Source organism: Apodemus sylvaticus, chromosome 2 (assembly GCF_947179515.1).
Source record: "Apodemus sylvaticus chromosome 2, mApoSyl1.1, whole genome shotgun sequence".
NCBI classification, from domain to species: Eukaryota; Metazoa; Chordata; class Mammalia; order Rodentia; family Muridae; genus Apodemus; species Apodemus sylvaticus.
The window spans coordinates 152040244-152062897 of record NC_067473.1 but is presented as its reverse complement, the minus strand read 5'-3'; the positions used below and the strand labels follow the sequence as shown (position 1 = coordinate 152062897).

Below are 22654 nucleotides of genomic sequence, written 5' to 3'. Positions count from 1 at the left end.
ACCCCTGAGCTTGTCCGCCGTCCGTCATCTAACCGCACAGTGAGCGCATTGCTGGTACACAGCAGTCAGGTAGAATGGATTGCTCTGGGTTCAGCTTCTGCAAGCTTTTGTTCATTCACCTACTCCAGTTGTGCCGGGGCACATGGGAAGGAGCTCTTCCCAGGGAAGGCACAGGGGGTCTTAGGCGGATTTGAGAAAACTTTGGCGGGAGAACCAGGAGCCTAATGAGGAACAGCACTTGAACAGCGTGGAAGGTTGAGAGCTGGAGGGTTGGGGGCAAAGGCTGGGAGTGGGATGTGGGTCAGAAGGGCAGGGAGGGGTGCGTGTGGGGGCGGGGAGTGCAGCTCAGTCATGAAGGTTATAGTGAGGTTTTAGTCTGCAGAGTCACTCGCTTCATCAGATCAGTCCATTTGCTTCAGAACAGTCCTGGGGCAGCAGGGACACCCAGGGTAGGGGAGACACCACCGTCTGCCACCTCCTGCTGTTGGCCTGGCAAGCCCCGAGGCCCAGCAGAGGTGGAGCCTTCCCTTCCCTGCATACCCCCTTCTGCTCCCGCCATCTCCACGGAGTAATTGCTGTGAGTTCTCGGGGAGTCACTTCCTGAGCCCCAATATCCTCCCTTCTAAATGAGATAATCCAGTATAGCTAATTGCAAGTTCCAAACCGTTACAACTAAAGCTAAGAGGAAGCCCTCTCCTTCCCTGCCTTCTGCCTATGCCAGGCAGAGGAGAGGAACCACCACTGAGGCTGAAGTGTCAGATGCCACATCTTTGCTAGGTCAGAGTTCCTAAAATGGAACAACACAATACACAAATTCTGACGTAGTTGTCAGTTCAGGTCTGGGGAGGAAGACAGTGTCCAAGGATCCCCAAGATACCCCATAGTCAGTGGTTGCCCACAAAAGTTTGAGGCTCACCCAAATACTGGGTAAAGTCTACCTCAAAGAAAAGGCTAATTCTCTCTTGTACTCTCTGCCTGCCCCAGGCCTTCCCATAGAGTGTCTGGCTCTGGAGGCTGAGTTTGATCTCCTGGGGAGGAGCTGTGATTTCCCCCGCCCTCAGGCCCTCAGGCCAAAGCTGCTTACAGGGCAAACCCCTTCGCCTGCTCTGGGCTTCACACAGCTGAGGGCTCTGCTCTGGTGGCCGTGCTCCCCCTGAGTGCTCTGCTCTTCTGGAACCAGAGCTCCCTGACCTGGAGGTCTCCTGGGGAGGGGAAAAAAAGGCAGACCAATTGGAGAAGACAACCGAATCCTTTAAGCTGGACTTGAGGAATTTCCCCAGAAGCAGCATAATGCCCCCATTCTTTTCCTTCCTTGGAGCCTCAACCGCCCCCCACTTACCAACCCACAGACTTCCTCACCCACCCGAGCCCTGTCCCTGCATTCCTGCGAGTGATGGCTCCTTCCCAAGGTCCCAGGTCAGAGAGTGACAAGCTGGCCTCTGCCAATGCAGTGAGCTGCCGGAGGCCCTGAAGCCGCACAGCCCAGAGGGGGTCCCAGATACCACCAGAGTTTTGCTCAGATGCTTTGCCCAGCTGGTATGAAGACCACCGGGTAGATAAGGTTCCATGACAGGCAGACAGCTATAGAGCCTACCTCTCATGAGAAATGGGAGGCATGGTAGGCAAGCCCTTGGCTGGGGCCTGGCCAAGCTCCTCCCAGCTCCTTCCTCATTTCCATCATTCTGCCATGGTTGTTATGCCCCTTGCCTGTGCCTGCGAAGTGCCTAGAAGGAACGAGGAGTATGTGATGTGTATCTGTAGGCGTGTGTGTGTGTGTGTGTGTGTGTGTGTGTGTGTAACTATCCTTAGAGTCAGGCTGCAGGGCTGATGTTAGCTTTTCCTCAGGACAAGCATTCCTGGGGTGACCAACTCATGAACAAGAAAACATTGTGTAGGCTCAAGGTCTCAGAGGGTTAACCCTCGGCGTGCTTGGCTCTGTTCCTTTGACTTCTGGCCGCTTAGTACATCACGGTGGCAAAGGACTGGTGAGTCAAGAAGGACAGAAAGCATTGGGGATCCCAGTAACCCCTTCAGGGGCGCAGCCCTACCTAACCTTCTCCTGCTAGGTCCTCACCTCCTAAAGGTCCCACATTTCCAGGAGTGCCACGGACTGGGAGCCAAGCCTTCCATAGACTATGCAAGAAGCACCGGGTCCATCCCTCACTCTCCTCCTACTGACTTCCTGCCCTCTCTGCCCCACACAGTTCCGGGGCCATGCCAACCTGCATGTGTTTGAAGACTGGTGTGGCAGCTCCATCCAACAGCTCAGGAACAACCTGCACTTCCCGCTCTACCCCCACGTGAGTGCCCGGACCACCATCTGTGTCCCCTCCGTCTCATCTCCTCCACCTGCCTCCTTCCCTGCTCCTTCTCAGTCCATCGCAGTCTGTCTTACTCCCTCGGACTCTTGGGCCCTCTCGTCCTCTGTTTACAATATCTTTCTCATCTTCTCCTTCCCTGAGACCCGGGCCACCTGCCGCTTGACAGCATGTCAGTCTAGGGTTTCTTGATGTCTATGCAAGGGCAACGTGTGCAGATGCACATTTGTTCATTGGACAAGATCACCTGGACCGGGAAGCGAGTGGGACCTGACATTTATCCGGTCCTCCACACACCACAGCGCACCCCTAGTCTCCCATCTGCTGTTCCCCTCCGCGTCTCCCCACCAGCCTTGAGTAGATCAAACCCCAAGGCCTTAAACGCTCCCTGATTCTGAGTAACAGTTCATCTTTCTTGACGTAGATTCGCACAACCCTGAGGAAGCTGGCTGTGTCCCCCAAGTGGAGCAACTATGGTCTCCGCATTTTTGGTTATCTGCACCCTTTTACCGATGGTGAGGGGGTCCCAAAGCCCCACCTTTCTTACTGCTTCCACCTTCCTCGGGGAGGAGGGTCCAAGAAACATAAGCCTGAGCTAGGAAACACATCTATACTGAGCCCTTGTTCCTCCATCACCAAGGGAGGGGAAACTGAGGCATGGTGAACTCTCATCTAGTACCCTCAGACAGCTGCCCACCCACCCCCCAGCCCCATGCAGCCTGGAACTGGCTGGTCTACATAAGTCTTCTCCATCTTCATACTGTTCCCTCAGAATCTAGAGTCCTCTCCCCCATGCAAAGGTGGGGATGGGGCAAGTCACTGTGAGCGAAGGGAACCAGTGGTCAGGCATGACGTAGCCGTTCGTTCAGCCTCTGTGCCAAGGCCTCTTTGATTCACCTAGACTCTATGCTGTTACCCAGGAAAAATCCAGTTTGCCATTGCTGCTGATGACAACGCCGAATTCTGGCTGAGTCGTGATGACCAGGTCTCAGGCCTTCAGCTGCTGGCCAGTGTGGGCAAGGTAGGATCAGCTCGGCCTGTGACCTCCCGTTGGCCCCTGGAGGTGGACACTGATGTGGTATGAGCACCTTGGGAGCCTCCTTGACCGTTAGTATCACTGACATGAAGAAGGGGCAGAATCCGCACACGCTGCCCCTCAGCTCTCCACTACACAGTGGAGGGCATGGGAGATGTGGACAGAATGGGGGTCCAGCTACATACATTTTAGGGGTCCCATTGTCCCTGAGCCCCTGCTAAGGATTCATGCTGGGTTGGTGGCCTCTGCCTTCCATCAGTGGGGGCAGATGTGCGTGGGCCAGCCACCCTCTTTAACTCTATCTTCCCCACTCTCTTCTTTTCCTTCCCCCCTTCTCCCATCTTCTCTCCTTTCCTCCTTCCTTCTCCCTTCTCTCCCCACACTTCTAGACAGGAAAGGAATGGACAGCCCCTGGAGAATTTGGGAAATTTCAGAGTCAAATTTCCAAGCCGGTGAGGTAAGTAGGGTGGGTTACCGCCCACACTCTTGTGAGCCCCTCTAGTGCCAGGCCTGTCAGCGGGAGACAGCCGGGAGGCCCCTCACCATCTCCACCAGCTCACTGCTCAGGGTTAGCGTGCCTGAGCATCCTCATGATCTGCCTAAACAGAAGCCATCTGCCCTGCCCTTCCTCATTTTATAAATGTTTTTTTAGACTCCTTTTTTTTCCACGAGTGCATTTTGCCTGCATGTGTGTATATAGGTGTGCCGTGTGTAGGCCTGGTGCCCTCAGAGGACAGAAGGATCTTCTGAAACTGGTCTTACAGATGGTTGTAAGCTGCCACGTGGGTGCTGGGAACCAAACCCTGGTCCTCTGCAAGAGCAGCACTCACTTTTAACTTCTAATCTGTCTCTCCTGCACCCCCCAAATCCCCACCCTTATTTTAGAGGAGGCGACTAAGGCCCAGAGCTTTGTGACTGATGGAAAGCCACAGAGATAGTGACGCTCAAGGCTAGAAAACAGGGCTCTTTTCTTCTTCCCATTTTCTCTAGATCTAGAAATGCTTGCACACATAAAGATTGCTTTAGCAGTTGCTCTGGGGCATAAGAGAGGGAGTCCCTACAGGACACTGGCATGACCTTGAAGTGATCCCAGGAAATCAAATGTCTTCCAGACTACAAATGTCTTCTACCCTGGGGGAGCCTAGGAGCATGACATCCAGCTAGAATGGCATTAACAGCTGGCCTATGAATTTAGTCCAGCTGCAGTACGCCACCTAGTGGCTTTCACAGTCACAGGCGAGACCATAGCCTGGCTTCAAGTTTCCTTGAGAGAGACAGACAGACAGAGACAGAGACTCCCTCTCCCCCGTAGTGTGTGTGCCAGCACTATTGTGAGCGCCCTGCGTTTTCTCAGTGGTTTGCGTAGACCCTAAAGGCTGCCTGGTCCAAATTACAACTGCATTGCTCACTTCCTGGGCAACTTTGGGCAAATTACCAAAGATCACCGTGCTAGTAAGCCAAAGAAGAGTATCAGTAAAAGTCCCGGCAGCAGGGACTGCGCACTAAGGCTTAATTAATCGTGGGTGCTATTTCACTGGGTCTCCCAGTGAACTTCTGAACTATTTATATTTGGCCCTTTCAAAAGGAAAGTCGAGGTTAGCTGTCAGGAGTGGGTGGGGGATAGTTAAATAGCAAGCACCTGGTAGGAGAAAGGGGCACCAGGGAGCTGGTGGGTGGGAGTGGACGGCGGAGGTGACAAGCTGAGGAAAAGCCTCTGTTTCCTGTCTCCATCCGCCAGTTTGTCAGCCTCCCTCAGGTACTACTTTGAGGTGCTGCACAAGCAGAATGACGAGGGCACTGACCACGTGGAGGTCGCGGTGAGTGCCTTTATCTCTCCTGATCCCCACGCCCGCCCACCCACTCTCCACCCACCCATCCCCACTCCCAACCCATCCTTCACGTGCCTTTCCCAGCATTCCCTTCCCGTATCCCAAACCCAGCGTCCTCCAACCTCTGCGCCCTTCCTCTAATTCTAGTGGAGACGGAATGAGCCTGGAGCCAAGTTCACCATCATTGACTCCCCCTTCTTATCCCTTTTCACAAGTGAGTAGGCTCTGCCTGCCTGGAAGCACAGGGGCGCCATGGGGGAGAATGTGGCCTGCGGTGGCCGTCAGAGGGGTGGGAATGAAGTTCAGATACACAGAAGGCGCGTTGATGGAGGTCCAGGAAGGATGAGAGCCCGAGGGACCTTACAGTGAGGGAGACTACTCTCCTGGGCCAGAGGTCTGTTTAATGGTGGTGATGGAGGCGTATGCCTTTAATCAGCACTCAGGAAGCAGAGGCAGGCAGATCTCTGTGAGTTCGAGGCCAGCCTGGTCTACAGAGTGAGCTCTGGGACAGCCAGCACTCTGTTTCTCTGAGACAACACAGAGAAACCCTGTCTCAAAAAAATAAGGACAACGTGCTAGACACAGATGTGGTCTCAGGTTTGTTTGTTGTTTAAAGGGGAAAGGCAAGTAGCCAACTCCCTAGGGGTCTTGATGGAGCAAAATTCCTTAAATCTCTCTCTACAGTAATCCCTGTTAGCCTGAGAGATCTACACATGATTCCAGGTCATGGGTCCAAAGTAGGTAGACACACCAAACATTTACTGATAACAGATCATAAGGAAATTCATTTTAAAGTAATGCTTTTTAAAATATGTATTTACTTATTTTATTTCTGTGAGTACATTGTAGTTGTCTTCAGACATCAGAAGAGTGTTATTACAGACGGCTGTGAGCCACCATGTGGTTGCTGGGAATTGAACTGAGGACCTTTGGAAGAGCAGTCAGTGCTCTCAACCACTGAGCCATCTCTCCAGCCCAAAGTAATGCTTTTGATATACCATTTATTAAAGGTGAAGGAAATTTTTTTATTGATACTTTATTTTTATGTGATTAAATCTTGGTGCTGAAGAAATATCTCAATGGTTAAGGACACTTGTTGTTCTGGGAATTGATACAGGTTCTGTTTCCAGACCTTCCATGGCGTTTCACAATCATTTTAAACTCCAGTTTCAAAGGGCTTGATACCTTCTTCTGATCTCCATAGGCACACTGATTTGGGCAAAACACTCATACACGTAAAATAAAATTTAAAAATATAAACTTTTTTTTTTTTTTTGGTTTTTTGAGACAGGGTTTCTCTGTGTAGCCCTGGCTGTCCTGGAATTCACTCTGTAGACCAGGCTGGCCTTGAACTCAGAAATCCACCTGCCTCTGCCTCCCAAGTGCTGGGATTACAGGTGTGCGCCACCACGCCCGGCTAAATATAAACCTTTTAAAAAAGAGTACTTACTGTTCTTCCAGAGACTCTTGAGTTTAGTTCTAGACACACACATCAGCTCACTGTTAACCTGTCATATCCAAGAGATCTGATGGCCTCTTCTGGCCTTCCCAGGCACCAGCACATAAGGCATACACTCACATAGACAGACATACAAACACATAAATAAAAATAAATCTTAGGCCAGGTTGTGGTGCATGCCTTAAATCTCAGTAGTCAGGAGGCAGAAGCAGGCAGATCTCTGTGACTTCCAGGCCAGCCTGGTTTATATTGTGAGCCAAAGAACAGCCAGGGCTACATGGTAGACCCTGCCTCAAAACAAACAAACAAAAATTATTTAAGAAAATTAAACTTTGGCTAAATATTTGATGCTGTAGCATATAGAGCATCTTCTAGTCTTTTCAAATAATAGTGTGTGTGTGTGTGTATGTGTGTATGTGTGTGTGTGTATGTGTGTGTGTGTGTGTGTGCGCGTGTGCGCATCCAGGGCACACATGTGCAGAGGCAGAGAGGACATCGAGGGTCTGATTCATTGCTGTCTCCCTTACCCTGTAAGACAGTACCTCTCATGAAACTGACGCTCACTCCTGTGGCAAGGCCGCCTGCAAGTGAGCTTCAGGGATCTTCCTGTGGTGTTCAACTGGGGCTACAGGCTATGTCCAGCTTGTGTGTGTGTACTGGAGATTCAAACTCATGTTTATAAAGCAGATGCTCATATTCACTGAGCCACATCCTCAGCTCCTTGATCAATATCCTAATTTCATGGTCATTGATGCTGGATGTACTGCTTTGTATCAGTCATTGCTGAGAGCACCTCGTTCAGCATAGATAAGTGGAACAAGATGGAAGGGTCAAAGATGGTGTGTCAACTTCACTTGATAGCTTTCTTAAATGGTCAAGGGTTTGTTTTCTATCATTAATCCGTTATGTTTCTATAAGAGCACAAAACTTCATGTGCATAGTAAAAGTACCATATCATAACACACAGTAGTTTTGAACGGAGCCAAAGTGTTTCAGGGACTGTTCACTGGTCTTGCTTGGTGTGTGGCATGTGTCAGATGTTCTGAACCAAGGCTGATGTTGATTCTGGAACCTTTTTAAAAAAAAAAAAGAAAAAAAAAGCTGGGCGTGGTGGCACACGCCTGTAATCCCAGCACTTGGGAGGCAGAGGCAGGTGGATCTCTGAGTTCAAGGCCAGCCTGGTCTACAGAGTGTGTTCCAGGACATCCAAGGCTACACAGAGACACACTGTCTCGAAAAGAAAAATAATAAAAATAAAAAAATTAAAAAAAATTATTTGCCAGGCAGTAGTGGTACATACCTTTAATCCCAGCACTTGGGATGCAGAGGCAGGCAGATTTCTGAGTTTGAGGCTAGCCTGGTCTACAGAGCGAGTTCCAGGACAACCAGGACTATACACAGAAACCCTGTCTCGAAAAACCAAAAAAAAAAAATTATTTATTTTAATTATATGCATACACTGTAACTGTCTTCAGACACACTGAAGAGGGTATCAGATCCCGTTACAGATGGTTGTGAGCCACCATGTGGTTGCTGGGAATTGAACTCAGGACCTTTGGAAGAGCAGTCAGTGCTCTTAACCACTGAGCCATCTTTCCAGGAACCTTTTAACTATTGAGCTTTTTTTTTTTCATGACCAGGTTTCAGAACCAGAAACCTTTACTACTGATCCATCTCTTTCATGACCCCACCCAGTCACAGCACTCCCTGCGGGCGCTGGATCACCAGCTTACACTGCCGACTAGAGAAGCAAAGAGGTGGTCCAAGCAGGCCCAGGGAATAAAAATGCCAGGGTGTGGTCCCCAGTGTCCCCGTGATAGCGGAAGACTGTAGTGAGTGGGCTGTGCGGACAAAGGGCCGCTGTAGTGCGGTGGACTTGGGAGAGCCTGGCTTGTCATGTTCACATGACATTCACAGAAGCCGCCCGCCCTAGAAGATGGAACTAGGTGGCGTGGGTGGTAGCATCTTTCCCTCTTACCAGAGAAGCCTTAAGTTCGAACCCCAGCACTTCCTGGAATACCCAGGAAGTCCTATATAGGTATAGGATAAATGAAATTAACTAGTATGGCTCAGGATAGGTTTCTGCCAGGTCAACAGTAAAGCATTTTGAGGACGACTTAGCTTTTTCTAGTCTATACAAAAATAGTGATGTGAGCTGGCGCTGGGGCAGAGCAGGCCTAAAGGGAGCTGGCTAAAGCCACAAGTTACAGGGCGTCTGAGGGCCTGGCCTTGGCTTTCCCTGCAGGAATACAGAGGCTGTGCTTGAGCCCCTCCCCCTGCCCTGCAGAGCATGCTGGGTTCTGTGAGGGCCTCCAGCTTCCTCTGTTCTCTCTCTTCCCTGAACACAGATGAGAGCATCTTAAGAATGGATGAGGTAAACCACATCCCACAGACAGCAGCCAGCCACGTGGGCTCCTCCGACACTCCTCCCCGGGATGAGCAGCCCCCAGCTGACATGCTGCGGCCTGACCCTCGGGACACCCTCTACCGAGGTAAGTCCTCGACCGCATGCTGATCACCACATCAAGGCATCAAGGCTCTCAGTGTGGATGGACTCGGGAGACCTGTCTATGCTACGGTAACCTCAAAGTCACAAAATCTTTTCCCCTTTGAAGTGTAAAACAGCATAGCTACCAAAAATATAAGAGCATTTGTGTCCAATTCCATGATTCTACAAACCATGATAGAGTAGACATTTGTCTAACCACCACCCAAGTCCAAAAATGGAATTAGAATCCAGAGCCCCTCACGAATTCCTCCCCCGCCACAGATGTCAGAGTCTCTTTATGAATCTCTTGTTTTTCAAGACAAAGTTTCTCTGTGTAGCCCTGGCTGTCCTAGAACTTTCTCTGTAGACCAGGCTGGCCTCAAACTCACAGAGATGGCGTGTCTCTGCTATAGTGCCGGGATTAAAGGCCAACACCACCTGGCCTTGGGTCTTACCAACTCTTTATGATTCAGTAAAGAGCCTGTTAGCCTCTTGTTTTGATGCCAAGGATCGAGTCTGGGCCGTTATGCTGAGCATGTGCTCTCTCTACCACTGAGCGGAATCCCCAGCTGGTCATGCTTACATTTTAAAAGCTGACAGTGTGCCCCATTTTTTTCCCTTTAAAATAAAAGAAGGTGGCAGCCAGATGTGTCCCCTATCTGCAGTCCACAGTCAGGAGGACGAGGCAGGAAGAGCCTGAGTTTGAGACCATAGCAGATCCTGTCTTGGAAAAACAAAACCCCCAAAAAACCAGTGAAAACTGGTTAGTGGAGAAGTTCTTGAACCAAGGACGGAAACCCATGTAATGGGAGTATAGTGAGGTGGGACCTTGTGCTTCTTGAAGTGTCATCAGATGGCGGTCCATACTGTCCCTGTGTCCCGAGTCCTCTGCCCTCGCCCCTGAAGTGGCAGCTGTTTGCTTGTGGCAGACTCATCTGCCACACACGGACTGGGACCACAGATGTCATCAGTGAATATATGGGAAGCTGCTTGAGGGAAGACATCAGGTCTCTCCCTCAGCCAGGGGCCTCTGTGGCCCTAAGATGTTTGTGCTCAGACTTCTTCACACACGTCAATCTTCTTCCCTTCCTGTTCCCAGTGCCTCTGATCCCCAAGTCCCACCTGCGCCATGTCCTGCCTGATTGTCCCTACAAACCCAGCTACCTGGTGGATGGGCTCCCTCTGCAACGCTACCAGGGCCTCCGCTTTGTAAGTCATGTGCCTAGACCAAGGAGGACTGGGAGAAGGCCTGCTGCCTGTGGTGGGGGTATAGGGGACAGGGGAGGGACTAAAGCTGACTCTGTGTTTCCTGTGACCTTGCTCAGCTGACAGGATGGCCTCTCAGGCCCCTGGGCTGCATTCTTAGATGGGCTCACTAAGGTGGACTGTTCTGGAGAACCTTCAGATACATGTTCTGCCTTGGACTCTACCCCCTCCCATCCCCCACCCTCAATTCTGCAGCCTAGTGACCACCCTAAGGGCCACACAAAACCTATCCTGCTTGCTCAGTCCCAACAACTGGGTAGCCAGTGGCATTTTAAACTTACAGACAAGACAGAGAAATGTGCTAGATGTGAATGGTAGCTTTATCTGTGTGGAGAGTAGGGGAGCAGAAAGAATATGATACACTCGGGTCTAAAGTGGAGACAAGAAGGAAGAGGTCAAGGGTCACGGCCAGGCCAGAGAGTGCGTGGGCTGTAATTGAGGACATTTTTGGTGGTGGTGAGCTCAGCTTCGGTTTAGGGGGCAAAGGAAATGGAATGTAGAATGGGCTCAGTGTCGTGAGATAAAGGCTCAGAGGTGGAAGGAGGGTTAGGTGGCGGAGGGTAAGGTCTTGACGATGGTGAAGGAAGACAGACAGTCCAAGGAGCGTCACCGTGAGCAGTGTGTTCTAGGGAGCCCAGAAGAGCAGGCAGGAGTTAAGTCTGCATAAATGTGACTTTCAGCAGCCCTCCCCTCCCCTCCCCTCCCCTCCCTTCCCCTCCCCTCCCCTCCCCAGGGCTGTGCAGCCCAAGCAGTCAGGTTCCTCCCCAGGATCCCCCTCTGATGTCGGCCCTGATTTTTTTCTGTTTCAGGTTCACCTGTCCTTTGTTTATCCCAATGACTACACCCGCCTGAGCCACATGGAGACCCACAATAAATGTTTCTACCAAGAAAGTGCCTATGATCAGGACAGGTGCGTGGCACTGGGTGGGACAGGCGGAGGGACCTGGGGGCTCTGTCAGGAGAGCCGCCTCGACTGAAGGGACTGCCCTACCCCGAGGAGTCCTGGGCCCTCGTCACACACATGTGCACGTGTGTATAGAACATACAGTCCCAGCCCCTTCTCCACTGCCCTGGTACAACCTGTGAGGAGTCTGGTGCCCACCCGCCCACACGTCCCTTCCCCCGACAGGTCCAGCTTCCGGGAGTATATCAAGATGGACAAGCCAGAGAAGCAGGGCCCGGAGCAGCCAGGTAGAGCGGAGCGAGCTGGCTAAGGCTGCCAGGGCGTGCCTAGGTGCAGGGGGTGCTCTCTTTCCAGGACCCATGCCAACCATACCCTCTTGCACCCGAGGAGCTTAGCATGCGAATCCCCTGACTGATTGATCTCCTCATGACAGTCTGGGAAGCAGAGAGCAGCACCCTCACTTTCCAATTCAGAGCCATGTGGAGGGTAAAGATTCTCATTCCCTGTGGGATGGGGGGTCAGCTGGAGCTGGCGGGTGGCCGTGGAACCCCTGGCTCTGGTACGCTACTGGGAAGCTGCTGTCGAGCAGCCCTGTCTTGCTGTGGTCTTCCTTCATGAGGCACCGGGTACAACTGAGGCCTAAAAGCTGTTTATACCAGTGAGGTATCCTGCTTGCTCAGTCCCAGGCCCACAACCTTCTGAGAGGGGGGATTTTCTTTTAACCTTTTCCTTATTAGCATGTGTGCTTTTGGCTTTTACGACAAGGTCTCATGCTGGCATTAAGGATAGCCTGGGACTTACTATGTAGACCAGGTTAGACTCAAAAAAAATTTGGGATGGTCCTTCTGTCTCTACCTTCCAAGTGCTGTGATTCCAGGCATATACCTCCATGTCGCCTGTCAGTCTTGATGTAAATAACAAAACTGGAGGTAACTGAGGTAAAAGAGCTTGTCCAGGGTCACCCAACAAGTGACCTCCCTGTCCCTCATTCTCCTCTGTATGTCAATGTGTAACTGTCTGCTGTTTATGTTTTTCGGGAAGAGTTGAACACTCCTGAAATGAAGAATGGTTATTCTTAGCAGGTTTGGAGGATGGCCTTCTAGAAGAATCCCAGTATGAGGATACACCCGAGGAAATCCCCACCTCTCAAGATAACTATACTGGGATACAAGGGGAAAAACAAAAGACTCCTTCCACCCCGGGGCTGGGTGCCACTGACTACCGTCTGCGGAAGCTCTTGGCTGGTGCGCAGAGTGGCCCTTCAGCGCCTCTCTCCACACACAACTCTACAGCTGCCTTTCCAACCAGGACAAGCAACATCCCCGTCCAGCGGCCAGAGAAACGGACAGCGAAAACTAGCCCTATGCCCGGCCGAGATTTGTCCCGTTCTGACAAGGGGTCCCGGCGGAACCTGCCTCTCATCCAGAGAGCCAGGCCCACTGGTGACAGCCCTGGGAAGACTCTTGAGCAGTCCCAGTGGCTGAATCAAGTGGAGTCCTTCATTGCTGAGCAGAGAAGGGGAGACAGGATGGAGCCTTCGGCCCCCAGCAGGGGCTGGCGTGCAGAGGAGGAGGAGGAGGAGGAGGGGGTGGTGATAGCACCCGACCAGGAAGGGGCAGTGGAGGAGGAGGAAGAGGGGGAAGACGAGGAAGAAGATATGAGTGAGGTGTTCGAATATGTGCCCATGTTTGACCCAGTAGTGAACTGGGACCAGACCTTCAGTGCTCAGAACCTTGACTTCCAAGCCCTGAGGACCGACAGGATCGACCTGAACTGTAACACGTCGGGCAACCTGCTACTTCCGGAGCAGGAGGCCCTGGAGGTCGCACGGGTCTTCCTGAGAAAGCTCAACCAGAGGACCCGGGGGTAAGGTAAAGGGCATCCTGGGGCTGGGGCTGGGGTACGCCGTTGCCCTCACGACTGCCGTAGAGCAGGGTTTCTGCTGCAGGAGTAGCAGACCTTTGCTGGTGTTCTAGGGTGTAAGAAGGTTGGGGCTGAGAGTAGCAAGACTTGGCAGACTGGCACCTGCCCTCCGAGAAGGAGCTTGGGAAGAGAGAAGCAAGCAAAGCCATCTGACAACATAAGGCCTGGCCTCAGATGGGGCTTAGAAGGCATGACTAGAGCTCCGCCCTCACCCGCCCTCCCTCTAAGGTGTCGTGTTGTGGTCCCCTCCCTCCCATCCCTCGTGCCCACTCCTTTATATGTTCACTTTTTAATCAGTCAAGATCTTTTCAGAGAAAATTTGCTTTCTGTCAATCCCATGTACAGTACAAACGCCCGCATGTACCAAATGCCGATTTTTAAAATACCTTCGCAATGGAGTGCAGCTGCCACTAGTGTCTAATAATTCCAGGGCATTTCTGTTGCCATAAAGCTAGGTCAGGTCCTGTCTACACACCAACCAGGCAGGTTCTGCCCTTCTGAGCTCTTCATCTCCAGCCCTTTTTTCAAGATAGGTCTCAATAACTTATTGAGGCTGCCCTTGAATTACGGGGTGGCCCAGGCCTACAACTTTAGCCTCTTTTGCCCCAGCCTCCAGAGCATCTGGGATTACAGGCCTGCACCTCAAGACCTGAGGAAAAGGAAAGGAGATGAAAAAAAGTCCCCTCTGCTAATTATTTTAAAACAATTTTCCCGCCGTGGTTATTCCAGTGTGCTATAGATCATTAGAGCCATCCTGCCTATCCAATGCACCCCGTACCTGTTAACCGCCCTGCCTCTGGTCCTCCCTCCCATATCTTCTTCCCAGGCTCTGGGAACAATAGCGGCTGATCCACTCTGTGGGATAGCGTTATTGCTTTCACAGATAAATGAGGACACACAGTATTTGTCGTCTTTCCGTGCCTAAATTATTTGTTCTATAATCCTATCTACATTGTGCTGAAAGATTCTGCTTTTTTATGCCTAAATAATATTTCATTCTCCATGTGAACCAATGTTATTTACCCATTCACTGATGGATGAGCATTTTGGTTTAGCATCGTAGCTGCTGGAGCTACAGTGCACACATGGGGGCAGGTGGCTTAAACATTCTGACGTCAGTCCCTTTGGGCAGTGGGATAGCGGGATCACGTGGTCACTAGTTCTAGTTTTTATAGTACTAACTTATCCCACCAACATGTAAGAGAGTCCCTGTTTGCCTGCATCCTCTCTAGGGGCTGCCGCTCTGTCATTTGGACAGCTGTCAGTCTTACCAGGGTGAAATGGCGTGGCTTTGATTTTACCCCAATGATTAGTGATACTGAATTTTTTTTAAGTACTTGTTAGCCATTTTTAAAAGACTTACTTATTTTTTATGTATGAGTATTTTGTCTTTACGTATGTAAGTGCATCATGTATGTGCCTGGTGCCCTCAGAGGCCCGGAGACGATGCTAGAGCCTCTGGAATTGGAGTCACACATGTTTGTGAGCCACCACGTGGGAGCTGGGAACCAAACCTGGGTCCTGGAAGAACAAGTATTATTAACCACAGAACTACTGCTCTACATATTTTGCTTGTTTGTTTGGTGTGTGTGTGTGTGTGTGTGTGTGTGTGTCCCTTCTGTGTCCTCTTCCTAAATGCTAGGATTAGGCAAATGCTACCATGCCTGGCCCTTTGATTTTATATATGGACATGACTGGCCTGGAACTCCTCACTATGAGGGTGAGGCTGGCCTTGGACTCTTAATGCAAAACTCTTGATTTTGCCTCCAAATTTCTAGAATTATTAGCATATACCTGTTTTTTGGGGGGGAGTGGAGAGTTTTGAGACCAAGTCTAGAATGCCTGGAGTATGGATCATGCCTGGCTGTACACTGTGTTTTCTTTCCAAAGGCATCTGTTCTTGGGTAGAGAGGTGCTCAGTGGGTAAGCACTTTAATTGTGGAAACCTTAGGGGCCTGAGTTCAATCCCCACATGAAAGCCTGTCTTGCTGCTGCGCAGACAGAGACTGGCGGCTCCGCTGAGATTCTCTCCACGTGTGTAGAGGCTCTTCGCCCCGATGACTAATCTTCCGTCTTCCTCTATTCTGACCATCTTGTTCATTTTGGCTTTTTCGTTGCCTGTGTGCTTTGAGGCTCATACTTAACTGAGTCTTTGCTCAGAGCAGTGTCCTGAAGCTGTTTGCTTTTGTGGTGCCGTCATTTCTAGTCCTAAATAGAGGTGTTTAAGCCTGGCTGACTCAGAGTTGATTTTTGAGTGGTGAGAAATGTGGGCTTGGTTTTACTCCTCTGCGCGTGCAGTTCCCGGTTCAGAAGAAGCTGTCCCCAGACAGGTTGTACTCTGCTGCCTTTGTTGCAAACGAGTCTGCTGATGTGGTTCCAGGTTCCCTGTCTCTCTCCGCCCATCTATCACTAAGGGTTGTTGTGATGAGTACCCGTTGGCTGAGTGTGTGTAAAACTGTAGTATCCTCTCGGTGGATAGTTCCTTTAATTGGTGTGAAGTGGCCTTTGTCTCTTCTGACTAGTTTTGGGTTGAGGTCTGTTTTTTGATATTACAGCTGCACCTCTTATCTGGTTTGTTTTGTCACCACACCTTTGCCATTCTTTCACTTATTAGGGCATCTTTATTTGATAGAGAGGTATGCTTCTTGGAGGCAGTAAATAGACGAATAGAGTTTGTTGTTTAAGGTTTATTTTGATCCCAGCACTCAGGAGGCAGAGGCAGGTTCAAGGCCCACCTAGCCTATGAAGTGAGTTCTAAGACAGTCTGGGCTACACTGAGAAACTCTGTCTCATAAAAGAAAGAAAACCACATGTTTTACCCTTGTTTTTCTTTTCTGTGTTTGACTCTTTTGTCTTTATGTTTGTCCATGTACCACATGTGTACGGTGCCTGCAGAGTCCAGAAGAAGGTGTTGGGTCCCCCGTGACTGGCGTTACCTGTGTTGTGAGCTGCTGTGTGTGCTAGAAATTCAAATGAGTCCTCTGGAAAAGTACCCAGTACTCTTAACTGCTGGGTCATCTCTCCAGACCCAAGATTTATTCTAAGTTGTATGTCTGTGGATGGTGGGGGTGTGTGGCTCCAGATGCCCTCCATGTCTGGAAAGGCCTGGCAGATCCCTGGGGCTGGATGAGTAAAATTCACCTGGCACGGGTGTGGGGAACCAACTTAGGTCTTCTGAGAGAACAGCAAGCACTTTTAACCACTGAGCCATCTTTCCAGTCCCTGGATCCTGTATTTTCATCTATTCTATTAGCCTGTATTTTTTTTGACTGGGAATTGAGACCATTAATGTTCAGAGTTACTGCAAATGTACTAACCCCTATCATTTTGATGATTTTTCTTAATGTGGGCCGGTTCTCAACCAGTCTATCACCAAGACTGTTTGCACTGCTTTGAAGGCCTTAATGATCCTTGTGCTTCCAGAACTACGTTTTAGATGAAGAAGGCAGCAAGGCCTAGGCAGGTTGCATATCTTGTATGAGCCTCTGCAGCTAACTGATGGTAGAGCAGAGACAAGAAGCAGGATGTCTGACAACTGGGCCTGCAGACTTCTACCCCATGATCTCTGCTCACCCCAGCCACCCTCTGTGCCACAGGAGATACCAGCTGCAGCGCATTGTGAATGTGGAGAAGCGCCAGGACCGGCTGCGCGGGGGGCGCTACCTCCTGGAACTCGAGCTGCTGGATGGCCAGCGCCTGGTGCGGCTCTCAGAGTACGTGTCCACTCGAGGCTGGCGGGGAGGTGACCCCGAGGACAGGGAGGACACAGAAGCTCAGAACCTGCAGGGCCTGGTCTGGAGTCCACGCAGCCGTCACAGACATGTCCTGAATGCCCAGGATCCAGAGCCCAAGCTGTGCTGGCCCCAAGGTTTCTCCTGGAACCATCGAGCTGTGGTCCACTTCATTGTGCCTGGTAAGCCTTAGCAGGGTGGGGTCCCGGTGCCCATCACCAGCACTGGGCCTGTTTTCTTGATTTGATCTCCCAACTGGATTCATGAAAGAAAACAAACAGAACATTGTCGTGTGGTTAGCAGATGGTGGGACTGAGATCTGATGCTGAGTTGAGGCGAGTTAGTACTTTCTGTCCTGCAGGTGCAAGTCTCCGGGTTGGATGTGAGCATCAACTTGGGTTGTTATTGAAGAACTAAGAGTGAGGGTGTTCTACAGAGTGGGATTTATTTTGGTGTGTGTGTGTGTGTGTGTGTGTGTGTGTGTGTGTAATGTGTGATGTGTGTGTGGTATTGGAGATCAAATCCAGAACCTACCATATGCTCAGCAAGGCTTCCCAAGAGTGCTGTTTATAATGAGAAAGGAAAACATAAGACAATGAATGTGTAACAGTGTAACCACGCAGGACAAGAGATGAACAGTGTAAGCTAGGTAGGATGGCTGTGATGAGTCCCACCCAAGATTGTCAGGGAGGTACAGAGGGAGCCCCAGTAGCTGGCGAACCCCGCCCCTCTTAGGGTCTCTGTGCTGCGTGCACGTAGATTCCTGTAGTTACTTCATCCTCTGGTAAAGGCTAATGGGACTCCTGACCTGGGTCAGAGCTGAGCGATGTTTGCCTTTCCTTAACTCCTGCTGTTTCTCCTTGCCTGGACAGTGAAGAACCAGGCCCGCTGGGTGCAGCAGTTCATCAGAGATATGGAGGGCCTGTCCCAAGTCACTGGAGACTCACATTTCAGCATCATTATCACAGACTATAGCAGCGAGGACATGGATGTGGAGATGGCTCTAAAGAGGTCCAGGTTGCGGAGGTAAGGAAGACCTCTGGCTGCAGCCGCTTTTTACGTTCCGGATGTCCCAGGACTGCTGCTCAGAGTGGAACCCGCAGCCGTAGCCAGCTCTCCCGAGTACCAATACCCAGCTCCTGCCCAGGAGTATCCACTGTCCCTCTGTGTGCCTTCCAACTTCCTTCAGGGCCCTATAGCTGAATCCTTACACTCGTCCGGCCTTTCTTCTCTTCCTGCAGCTTCCAGTACCTGAGGCTGAGTGGAAACTTTGAGCGCTCTGCTGGACTCCAGGCTGGCATAGACCTGGTGAAGGTAATGGGGCCTCAGGGGGGCTTGGGTGATCAGGAGACTAGTTAGGAGACAGAGAGACATTTGGAAGGTTGGGATGCAGGACTATGCCTGTCATGTTCCATTACTGTCACAAAATGATCTGAGTGTCCTTCCTTGCTTCCTGCTGCTCTGATAAACACCATGACCAAAAGCAACTTGGGGGGTGGGGGGAAGGGATGATTGGTTCACACATCTGCATCATGGTGGATCACTGAGGGATGTCAGGGCAGGAACTGTGGAGAGAAGGTGCTTATGGGCTTATTCTTCCTAGCTTGCTTGGCTTTAATTATTTAAAAAAAAGATTCCTTTATTTACATATTTTGTGGATATAAGCTTTCTATTTGCATGTATGCCTGCATGCCAGAAGAGAGAATCAGACAGGAGGGCATTGAATCCCATGACAGATGGTGGTTATGAGCCATCTATATCATGTGGTTGCTGGGATTTGAACTCAGGATCTCTGGAAGAGCAGCCAGTGCTCTTAACCGCTAAGCCATCTCTCCAGCCTTTCATCTTGCCCTTTCATACAACTCAGGACCACTGCCCAGGGGTGGCACCACCTACAGCGGTCTGGACCCTCCCACATCATGGATCAGGAAAATGCCCGCAGACTTGCCTACAGTTCATTCTGATGGAGATATTTTCTTCACTGAGTTTCCCTTTTCCTACATACCTTAGCTTGTGTCAACTTAGAAAAGATAAGTAGAACAGTCAGCACACAGAATCAAATGAAGATGAAGTTTGCTGCTCACTGTTTGTCATGCCTGCAACTGTACTCAGCCCTGTGTAGCCTAGGCAAGCGCCCTTCACTGAGCTACAGTCCTAGCCCCAGGAAAGGTTCATCTGGTTCACGGTCACTTCGCCCTGTTGCTTTTGGGCCTGTGGTGCTGTGAACCATGGCAGGGGACACATGGCAGGGCACACACGGCAGGGCACACATGGCAGGGGGCACATGACAGGGAGAGGACACGCAGCAGGGCACACACAGCAGGGCACACATGGCAGGGGGCACACGGCAGGACACACATGGCAGGGCACATACGGCAGGGGACACATGGCAGGGGACTCCCTGCAGGGGACACGTGTCAGGGGACACGTAGCAAAGGACACATGGTGGGGGGGCACAAGACAGGGAGGGGACACATGGCAGGGCACACATAGGAGAGGACAATGATGGGGGACATATAGCAGGGCACACGTGGCAGAGCACATGTGGCAGAGGACACTGCTCACCTCATGACACCAGAAAGTAAAAGGGAAAGGGGCTGGGACCCTGATAGCCTTGGACCTCCCAATGATGTAAATTCTTCCTAAGTCTCACCTCCTACAGGTTCCCATAGCAGCAGAGGCTGAGAGGCAAGCCTTTGTCACACGGCCCTTGGCCTCCAACACATAGCAAGGAGCAGCTTTGGCGCTGCACTGTAGACCCAGCTCTGCAGGGAACTAAGGGAATGACAAAGAAGTATTTTCCTGATTGATAGAATCCAGACTCCATAAAACTTGGGAGAAAAGTTACATACTGTGGTACATGCCTGTACGCCCAGCTCTCTGGAGGCTAGACATGAGGACCATGAGTTAAGGCCAACCTGGACCACACAAATGCCCGATGACTCTTTGCAAGATAGCATGACTCTGTCTCAACAGAAAGAAAAAGTAGGAGAGGAGTCTGAATTCGCCAAGTCCTGCTACAAAAAATTGTGGAAATTGGCCCAGTGTTTAGCTTTGTGGAAGCTGTCAGTCGCTCCAGTCTCCCCGCCCTGGTCCAGGGGTCTGCTGACCTTCCCTTCCCATTCCCAGGATCCACACAGCATCATCTTCCTCTGTGACCTGCACATCCACTTTCCAGCAGGAATCATCGATACCATCCGGAAGCACTGTGTGGAGGGCAAGATGGCCTTTGCCCCCATGGTGATGCGGCTGCACTGTGGGGCCAGCCCACAATGGCCTGAGGGTGAGCCTCGCCCTGGACGAGGGAGGAGGCGATACCCTCTGACCTTGGCGTCTAACACCAAGACCGGAAGAGTTTGTGTCTCAGCATCAGCATCCTTCCCAGCCTGCCTTCCTGTCTTGTCTGAGCTTTGGACAGGCCCTGGGCTTTCCTGACAGCCACGTAGCAGGCAAAGCAGTGGCACTGTCCCCCTCCCCAGTATGCATTCATCTGACATTCGTGAAGTATCTGCTGCGTGCTGGATGCTGTGCCCAGCACGCAGGAAGGTAGAGAGAGGAAGTAGATGAGTAGAGCTTCCGGGGTCACATCCTAATTGCCAGGCTACAGTCAGGTTGTGACATCAGCCATGGCCGCAGCTATATTTGACCCCAAACCTTCCTGGGGGTGCTTCCCCCAGACAGCCTAGGGATTTCCTTAGCTGACAGCTCTCTGCCTCTGCCACCCCAGTCTCTGCCATCAGAGCCTGTGGGAACACAATGTCCGGCTCATCTCAGCCATGTCTTGTTTGTCCACAGGCTACTGGGAAGTAAACGGGTTTGGACTGCTGGGTATCTACAAGTCGGACCTGGACAAGATTGGAGGCATGAACACCAAGGAGTTCAGAGACCGCTGGGGAGGGGAAGACTGGGAGCTGCTGGACAGGTGACACTGGGGGCGGGGACTTTAGGGATCTGCTGGTGCTCCAGTGCCAGGGGTCCCCCAGGGCAGCCAGGCCAGAGCCACAGAACTTTGCTGCAGATTCCCAGGGCAGGAGCTTAGCTTCACGGACGCACAAGTTATGTGTCTAGCAAAAGGGGATGATACCTCCACTGTGTGTCACAGTGTGAGTGGCTGGTTGTGTTGTCAGGGCTAAAACCAGAGCCTGGAACTACAGAATGAAAATGTTGTTCTCAGGACCAGGGGAGCCCCTCAGGCTAAGATGAGCATTCTCCCAGCCCAGGCTAAGATGAGCATTCTCCCAGCCAGAGGTTGTGCTCTTTCCAGCCATGGCTGCTGGAGGAGAGGCCGAAAGCTGTAGAGGATGCTGGAAAACAGGCCAAAGGTCAGGAGTGAGTTGGGGCCAGCAAAATCAGCAAGTATGGATCGTTAAATGGCAATCGATATCCAGGGGTGGATTCCTGGATTCCTGAAGGTGAGGAAGTTTTTGAAGGTTTTGAAAAGAAGTAATAGTCTCAGAGAAGAAGGAGAGGACTGGCTATATAGAGCACTTGCTTAGCATGACTAAGGCTTTAGACTCAATTCTAGGTATTAAATCCAGTACTAAAGAAAAAAATGTATATATACAATATATGCACAGGTGTGTGTGTGTGTGTGTGTGTGTGTGTGTGTGTGTTTGCTACTCTTGTCATCATTGTGACAAAGTACCTGACTGAAGCAACTTGGGAAGATTTGGCTAGCGGGTTCATTGTCAGGGAAGGTGTCTCAGCGTTCCTGCAGATAGGAGCTCCTGACATGTTGGGCAGACTAGGGGGCAGAGAGAAACAGCCTGGAACGAAGACAGACTGAAGTCCTGTGTGTGGTGGCAGATGCTGCTAACACTACCCAACCGGGAAGCTGGAGGCAGGAAGACTGTCATAAGTTTGAGGCCAGCCTGGGCTACACAGCAAGACCCCGCCTCAGTCCTGCATCCCCCTAGAAAAGAAAGGAAAAAAGAGAAATGGGAGGACTCAGGAAGCAATGGATTCAGCAGTGGGCCAGGAAAGTGTTCTTCCGGCCAGAAGTAGGGCTACGGGAGTGGGAGGGGAGGCGGCCCTGAGGATGTGGCGGCCCTGAGGATGTTTCTCCGCATTTGCAAGTGAGTCAGTTATCAATAAGTTCATTCCCAAGAGAAGGGGAAGAGAGAGGTTGCAACCTTGAGATATGACCTGGGGGGGAAGCGAGCCTATTACTGCCAGAAGTGTCCACTGAAGGAAAAAGGAGCGAGATGGGAGGCACCAGGGCCAATGCTGCCTCCTGAGGCAAGGAGCAAGGCACAGCCACCAACCTCTGGGTTGTGATAATAGGCAGGCCTCACTGCCCGAGGCCTCCTAACTCTTCACCAAGCTCCTGTGCTGTGCGGTTGTCTCCATCTCTCAGCGGGGACACCAGCCATAAGGGGCAGTTGGTTCCTTGTCTTCTCTCTCTCTCTCTCTCTCTCTCTCTCTCTCTCTCTCTCTCTCTCTCTCTCTCTCTCCCCCCATGTAAAGCATCAAAGGCCTGAAAACCAGACCTGCTTTGATTTCCCTCTGGAGGGAAGAAAAGGGAACTCGGAAATACTGAGAGTTAGCGGTGGCGTAGGGAGAGTTTCAGAGAGCTCACGTCAAGGGACAGTCGTGGGGAGCTACAGCACAGTAGACCCCGGAGCGGATGGGAGTCCAGTGTGGCGGTTACTGTCGCATACGACCTTTCTGCTGGGCTTTGTGCTTTGATGCAGACCTCCA

The 22654-nt window shown here is 51.2% G+C and overlaps 1 protein-coding gene across 2 annotated transcripts in view; it reads left to right on the top strand.

Annotated features, from left to right (window-relative positions):
- Positions 1-22654, top strand: part of B4galnt3 (beta-1,4-N-acetyl-galactosaminyltransferase 3) — a 102242-nt gene that overhangs the window by 75325 nt on the left and 4263 nt on the right. The window contains exons 4-19 of one of the 2 annotated variants that reach the window (XM_052174732.1): positions 2205-2300; positions 2743-2833; positions 3239-3339; positions 3744-3811; positions 5093-5171; positions 5331-5397; positions 8991-9134; positions 10230-10339; positions 11206-11306; positions 11526-11587; positions 12383-13166; positions 16820-17136; positions 17827-17980; positions 18196-18268; positions 20084-20237; positions 20750-20876. In XM_052174732.1, the coding sequence (XP_052030692.1) occupies positions 2205-2300; positions 2743-2833; positions 3239-3339; positions 3744-3811; positions 5093-5171; positions 5331-5397; positions 8991-9134; positions 10230-10339; positions 11206-11306; positions 11526-11587; positions 12383-13166; positions 16820-17136; positions 17827-17980; positions 18196-18268; positions 20084-20237; positions 20750-20876 (2528 nt within the window). Of the gene's footprint in view, positions 1-2204; positions 2301-2742; positions 2834-3238; positions 3340-3743; positions 3812-5092; positions 5172-5330; positions 5398-8990; positions 9135-10229; positions 10340-11205; positions 11307-11525; positions 11588-12379; positions 13167-16819; positions 17137-17826; positions 17981-18195; positions 18269-20083; positions 20238-20749; positions 20877-22654 lie in introns of both variants that reach the window. The other variant, XM_052174731.1, reaches the window with a different exon arrangement.